Consider the following 7,684-nt stretch of genomic DNA (forward strand, 5'->3'; position numbering starts at 1 on the left):
TTTTGTTAAATAATGGATAATTCAAGCATCCTAAAAGCACTTTTTACTGTCTGTAAGAGGCAAATGTTTGTTTTTTAAATTGGGAATGCACAAAAATAATGTTCTGATGTTGGATGATTCAGGGACTGAACACTACGTATTCTTTTCACAATAGAATACCAACATTTAAGCAGGATGTTGAACTGTAATGTCTGTAAAACATATTTATTTATTTATTTATTATTTGTGTGGATTTGTTTGTACTGGTAAAGCCATGTGTTAAAACTTTATTCATCCAAATGCTGCACTGTAAGTTTTTCCAGGAAATAATCTTTAAAAAAAAAAAGAAACAAAACAAAAAATATTGCCCTGTTAACAGTATTGTGATATATCGTATTGTGTCACCAGATTCTTGCTAATACACACCCCTACACACTTGTATTAAACCTTTCTGTTTATCAGGGAATGAATTTTCTGCACTGACACAAAAGTTGCAGAAACACTCCCTCTGGTTTTGGGCCATGATGTGAACAGCCGTCAGAACTGCGCTGCTCTATACAGGCTACAGTGACTAGATTATTGGGTATCAAAACGTTCGCTTTAGTTCATTCTCATCTCACACAATTATGACTTCTTCTTGCTGACAATTCCCTCTGACTAATCAGCTGCCTGCTATATTTTCACAGACATAAAAACACCTGATACTGGGCTCCAAACACAAATTATGCCCGACAGAAAACGACAAAAGGTGGCTAGAGTCGAGTCGTAGCGGTACCATGCAGTGGAAAAGTGCCTTTATCCCAGATTAAACAACCCCGTTAATAAGAAGAACTACAACACTCGTCACCCACCTACAGTGTCAGGCTCTGCTTAATCAGAGGGTGGACAAAATAACAGATGTGTCTGAATTCAGAGTTGGACTACAGTCTAAGTAGGTGGCCTGTTTCAAAAAGAGAAAGGTCACCAGGAGAAAAAAACAAAAAAAAAAAAAAACGCCAACTGCCTCGGATCTATTCCTGTGTGAAGGATGCGTCTCCCTCTCTCCTCCTGCACTCAGCGCTGACACCGTGTCTCACACAAAGAACCAAAGGGAAACAAATGGCTAAGAGTGTTTGTTTTCTGCTGTTGGGACATGTCTTGTTTTCCCTCATTCTTCAGTTCGTTTTTTTTTTTCAAAGGTCGTTTCACTCCTGCATGCCATCTCTCTGGGTACTGCTGGGGAATGCTGCCCTCTGCTGGTTGGACGGTGGTACTGCAGAGCCATGCGTTTCCACCCCCCACCCCCCCACCCCTTCTCATTGTAGGATCAGACCCTCAGAGCAGCTTCAGACTCCCAGTGACGTTGTTCACCATCTCCTCTTCACCCATGATGGCCAGGACGGTGCGGGAGCCGGCCTCCACCTGACAAACAGCAGAACCACGGTTACAAACAGCAGAACCCTGGGGAGGACGGGACAGTGTTCTACCTCTGAACCCGGCTTCTCTCACCTGGGTCAGTCCCGCGTCCTGGACCAGGTACGTGGGCAGACTGAGGCTCATGGCCAGAGCCTGCAGCTCCAGTAGATGGGCCACATTGGTGCCCTGGACCACCACCTTCTTGGCTCTGAATCAACACCAAGAACATCATTTACAATCACGTGGACTGACTTCATTTTTTTTTACTGTATTAAAACATGCAAGAAAATGATAGAATTACAGTTTTTGTTCAGTTCTTCTATTATTTCTGCATGAATTAATGATCTCAAGAATTAAAAAAGCAGGAACCCAAACAAATGGATGGAAATCACAATAGACATTTATAAAATGGAAAAGATAACAGCATTTGTTCATCACAAATTGGAGAAATTTGGTTCATACTGGGTAAACTGGGTCAACTATGTCACACCCTACAGGCCTGATTCTGTTTTCACAAATCAGTGATTGTGCTGAATGGAAAAGAAGATCACTCCCTACTTGTTCATAGTTTTTTTTTTCTTTTTTTTCTCCTTTCTTTTATTTGGTTATTTGACATAAAATAAAAATATTATTCTGGCATTTAGAGCAGACAACAGATGTATGCGATATGTAAATGTGATGTACTGAATGGGAATGTTTGATACTGAATGTCAATAAAAAAAAAAAAAACATTATACAAAAACAAAACAAAACAAAAACAACAGGAACCCATTACAATAATCACAAATTATTATCATAATATTGTTTTGCATAATAGTAATACTTTAATTCATTCAGATGTACGCTAAAAATAAACCACTGTCATATTTCATCATTTTCCACCATTTGACTGACACTCTGTTAATGCAGTTCTATTAATGCACCCCCTTCACTTCTACTGGTAAATTACATTCTCACTCATTTCTATGCACAGTGCATTTCAGCAATAAGCTTATTTACATCAAAATCAATGCCAATAAATTACTACATTCTTATTATTAATCATTAGATGTATGGTTTGTGCCTTTTCTGATCTATATTAATAGTACAATCTGTCATGTTTCTCTTGACTGAGTATATTATTATACAGCACTGGTGTGCCTTAGCAGTTTCGATTAATCATTACTATTATTATTTTTTATTTATTATTTATTTATTTTGTGTAACATTTAAAGTGGGAATTTTGTACTTCTATTTTGTATTTATATATTTTTGTCTTTCCTGTAATCTGGAGGGGATGTGTGCCAGAGTGGGGGGGTTTGTTCCACATGTTTGTCCATTTGTTTGACTTTTTGATCAGACAACGGAACCATGTTCTTTGTTTTTACATGTGAAAAAACCCATAAAACAGAAGGTTTAAAAAAAAAAAAGTTTGGTTTGTGTGTAAATAAATGATCGTTAAGCTCATATCAAATAAACTGAACAGAAAAACACATGGAAACTTTTAAAACTCAGTTATTAGTATTAATTATCATCCTAACTAGATCCAGTTAGTGACACTTGCAGGTTAAATTCACCTGATCTGTCATTACATAAAGATGTAAAAGACACTTTCTACAACAGAGTTGTGGTTCTTTATTATCATTGGCTGAGTTTCATGGATATTACTACACTTAATCAAAACTTCTGTATAACTTTTGTTTTGTTGAATGAACTGAACGTCGATGTTACCACTCTACAAATACTGTGATTCTAGACTAAACATAGAGAAATTGTGTCAGTTATTGGGGAAAAAATGTGTCTTTCACTGCAAACTTATTGACACAGCAACTGAAATGAGAGAAGATGCTGGTGCAATAACCTTCCCCCTGGCACTGACAACGAAAACATTGAGCTACGGGGGTTACAGCTCTGGCCCTCAGCCGTTCACTCACTAAAGCACAGCCTCCTGGGCTTTTATTGAACAGCAGAACTCTACAAAAGAATATATCTGACTTACTTCATAATATTAGTTTTATATAGTGGTAAAGTTGTTCACTGAAACTATTTTTGCATCATTTCTTATGAAATATTACTGTATTCACTCTGATATGTACTGACACTAAACTGAGCACTGAGGAGTAAAAGACCATCCACCTAAAGAACTGTAACGCTGACTGGAAAGGTTTCAAACTCTTTCTTTACAGCGATATACGATGACAAGGACAGCAATGAATGATGTCATTAGGATTATTTTCCAAACAAGTTATTGAATAATACAACACTAGTCGCTTTTCCATTGGACATATGTGCAAAACTTCACCCATATTTACTAAATGTCGAAAAAAAAAGTGTGTAATGACGGTTTTTCCATTAAATCACAAATGCAATGATTTGTTCATTTATTATCGCGAGATGACATCAGAAGTCATTCCATAAACATGACAATGAATGCAAATATGGTGTTGATTTATAAATATAATCCCTATTATTATACATTACTCCTCTATCTTGTACCAAATTAAAAAATGACGGGGTTTCCTGGTGTGTCCACACATACCGCGCATTGTTTCTTTCAAAACTCTTCTTCGCTTGTTGTAACATCCGTCAATATATAATCTTTTATATTCACATGACTCTAGTAGCGGAAAAAGGTCTTTACATTGCAGTTTTGCATGATATACCATTTGCGTTACACCCGAAAAACCACCTCTTGCCAGAGCAAAAACCTTTGAATCAAAAAGCAAGAGTTTGGGCAAAATTGTTGTTTTTCCATTAGGTAAATTTTTATGCGCAAGTTATAGTCACGCAATTTGAGGGTCAGTGGAAAACAGACTAGTGCATTATCATAGAGTCAGTCTGACAGAACCTGTTGTGGACGGACCTTATTCTACATGTGATGTCACTGCAGCTCTACTCTAACATCCTGTGCCCTCTTACCCAGTGTGATCCCACTTCCAGGCCATTTCCCTCCAGCTGTTCTTTTCTTGCAGAGTCTGGTACAGACCGACAGCGGCATGGGCGACCTGGGCAGCAACCTGTACAAAAGTACAAACACACACAGTGGACACATGAGCTGCAGATTCAGATCAGCAGAAAATAAATCACTTGAAAAAGGGAAGTATCAAATATAAAAAATACAAACTGAATCTGTAGAAAAGAGACATGGAACCACATTTGAGCAAATGCCAAATATGTGGAAAAACATGAGCTTTAGGACAGATGTGCAGATGTAGCAGACAAAGCCCACACTGACCTTCCCCACTCCCATGGCCAGGTCCATATTCACAACAAACACCATTTTGAACATGAGGTCATCATCAGCCTCTTCCTGAGGGTCAGAGCAGACAGAAGACAGACACACTGAGATTTGGCTTTGGACAAAGTGCAGCAGGTCTCATGTACCATAGTGTACCTGTGGGGACTAAGGCTAGCTTATGGGCACCTCATTCTCCAGCTTGTTGAAGTAGTACATGGCCGCCTCCTCTGCAGACACGTTCCGGGTGTGCAGAAGCGCCTGCAGTGAAGACATGGAGAAGGTCAGAGAAGTCAGCGTTCAAATCCTCTGGTACATTACAACAATCATATTTATTCAAGTTCAAGCTTTTATGTATGACTTTAAAAACCATTCTCATTTCAAAGTGATCTGTGTTCTGTGCATTTTCCTTCATAAACAATCACAAACAGACTCCAACACAAATACAAACTGAAAAACAGAAATTTAACATCCTGAATCATTCAGGTGATGTTGGTTTCTATTTCTTTAGGCTGGTGATGTTTCAGTAAATGTTCAATTTCACATGTTTCTATGATGATAAAGAACTGTAAACCAATGTTATTAAGGATTGTTTCTTTTCTTTCCTGTTTTTAAGTAACTAATGCATTACAACTTACTGAAGTATAATACAGTGAAGAAGTATTAAGCGCTAAACTACAACACATTACACCAAAGCTCATGGCAGATGGATTAAATGGTTAAAATTAACATAATATTTTATTTAAACCCATAAAGACCCAGTGCTACTTTGGTGGCACTTCCCAAATAAATGTTTCCTCTCTATTTAACCATTCTTAAGTGATTTATCACCATTTATTACAATATTATCCTTTGTATTTTGCATTTTTTCAGTGAAAACTCAGGTATTTTCCCCTATATTTAATTTACTGATCGTGTAAATGTTCATTAAAAATCAGATTAAAGTTGAGCGTTACTATATCAGAAACAGAGAAAACTGAAGAAAAAGGGGCTTTTTCAGCAAAGATATAAATCACAGAATGTAAAACCAAGTGTCTCCATCCACTGTCATTGATCCAACTCCATGGGTTTTACTGGTGAATCAATGTTGTAGAAGATGACGGTGTTTCCACGGAAACTACAGAGCCTCTGAATGTCCAAATGGGTCATATCTGATGACACCAATTATTTTGGCGTATTAATAGATTTAGTGGATCAGAAGTAATTAAACATTTCAGATTTTGGTTGCTAGAAGCTGTTTGGGTCTTTATGGGTTAGTCATCATGTTGACAATAAATCTGTTAGTTTCAATGTCATTTCACGTTGTAATTGTAACGGGAATGTGAATGTGTGTTCCAGGAGTCCCCCTTCTGTCCCACCTGTTTGGCTGCTTCCTCTGGGATGTCCAGCTCTCTGAGCTGCTGGAGGAACACAGGGTTGATCTCCTGAGAGCCTGAGTCCGGGTCCGACTGCTCTGATGGCTCCATTCTGACATCCAACAAATAAAGCAATCTATGAACACTGTGCAGTTTCACTCGTATTGTTTGTTTATTCATTTCAAATATAACATTAAAACCAAACAACAAAAGGATTTCTATAAAAAGGAAGTCAAACATTCGAGAAGGAGCGGGATTAAGTTTAATTCTATCTACCCTAAAGTCCTGTCAGATCCCATAAGGAATTCAAAAATCCTACACATAACAGACTAAATTCTGACTATGCAGAAACCACAAAATTGCTACATATATCAAGGACAGACTCTGTTCATTTTGCAGCAGCATTTCACATTAAAATAAACTCTGTCCCTTTCATAGCAGTAATAATACACATATCAAAATAAAAATAAACTATCTCATAACAATAATGCATAAAAAAAATAAACTGTCCATTTCTTGGCAGTAATATACATATCATAAATAAACTCTGCCCATTTCATAACAACAATGCTCATATAAAACAATATATATTGTATATTGTATATATTGTTGTCTATATTCTGATGTTATGTACGTCACACTCTTCTTAAGCGGATTCTCCAGGCAGGCACCTATACGACATAATCAAATTAATATGCATTATAATGAACTGATTAATATTTTGCTGATTCAAAAGGACATGTCCATATAATACGCTTCTCTAACTTCCAAACATTTGCAGCCTGGGATGCTACGTTGCAATCATCTTACATATTTCCATTATTACATCATTTTTGTAATTATGTAACCGTATGAGCTCAGTTTAACTCATCTCTTTTTAAGCATCTCCAACGATACAATAAGTGTGTGACTTCAGTTTATTAATCAACAACAATAGGAGCCATAAGAACAGAGCCGCAGCTAAATGCTAGCATTGTAAAAATATAGCTGTGTCATAAAACAGGCTCAAAGTTAACTGATTGAAAACATGTAGCAGCTATGCTAGCTGTGCGCAGCAGACAGATGTTAGCCCATTCAGCACACAAACACAATGCAATCAACGTTAGAATGCAATAATAAAGCTCAGCGGTCGGGAAAATAACACTACTGATCTAGCAACAACAGCTAATAACGCTCGGTGTTATTTTGTGTAATTTACTGGGTAACGCCTCTCAATAGATGCTATCACAATGCTAGCTGACAGCTAGCGTTAGTTAGCATTAGCCGCGAACGCTATCGCTAACTGCCTCGGCTAGCTAGTAGAAGAAGTCCGCTAAGTTCCCACATTAGTTACCTGCTCCTGCAGTTAACGGTTATTCTTGATCTCGCAAATGAAAAATTCAGTTATTGCTCAAATGTGTGTCTTCAGACGTGGACTTCCATTCAGCGGGTTGTCTTTCTTATTTAGCCTTACTCCATTTTGGGTGGTTGGGTTTGTTGGTACAGAATGCCGCCCTGTGTCCACTCTGTGAATGTACACACATGAATGTACACACATGCACAAACACACACGCACAAACACACATGAGAGGAGTGTTTAGGTCACCTTTTATTCACTTTTATCAATAACAATTAGAGCAGCACAAAAAAAGAGGGAAAAAAGGAATGCAATCGAGCACAATGTGCCCGAGTAGCCACAGTCATATGGAAGTAAATCTGTGTCATCAGATTTGGAATTATAAAAGACAATGAATGTGGAGCA

General features: G+C 37.6%; 1 protein-coding gene across 2 annotated transcripts; it reads right to left on the minus strand.

The window, feature by feature from the left end:
* Window positions 1–1,116: 1,116 nt before the first annotated feature.
* On the minus strand, window positions 1,117–7,457 carry LOC115419170 (probable peptidyl-tRNA hydrolase 2). Of its 2 annotated transcripts, none has more exons than XM_030133821.1 (7): window positions 7,284–7,457; window positions 5,947–6,058; window positions 4,778–4,849; window positions 4,589–4,663; window positions 4,273–4,370; window positions 1,468–1,582; window positions 1,117–1,380 (listed from the first exon to the last, which is right to left on the minus strand). In XM_030133821.1, the coding sequence occupies exons 2-7, from the start codon at window positions 6,052–6,054 to the stop codon at window positions 1,294–1,296; spliced, it is 555 nt and encodes a 184-aa protein (XP_029989681.1). In that variant the 5' UTR covers window positions 6,055–6,058; window positions 7,284–7,457; the 3' UTR covers window positions 1,117–1,293. The 2 variants fall into 2 exon arrangements, with proteins under 2 accessions (XP_029989681.1, XP_029989680.1); XM_030133820.1 differs by having other exon boundaries at window positions 5,947–6,055; window positions 7,277–7,456.
* Between the last annotated feature and the right edge of the window lie 227 nt (window positions 7,458–7,684).

This window comes from Sphaeramia orbicularis, chromosome 5 (assembly GCF_902148855.1).
Source record: "Sphaeramia orbicularis chromosome 5, fSphaOr1.1, whole genome shotgun sequence".
Classification (NCBI taxonomy): Eukaryota; Metazoa; Chordata; class Actinopteri; order Kurtiformes; family Apogonidae; genus Sphaeramia; species Sphaeramia orbicularis.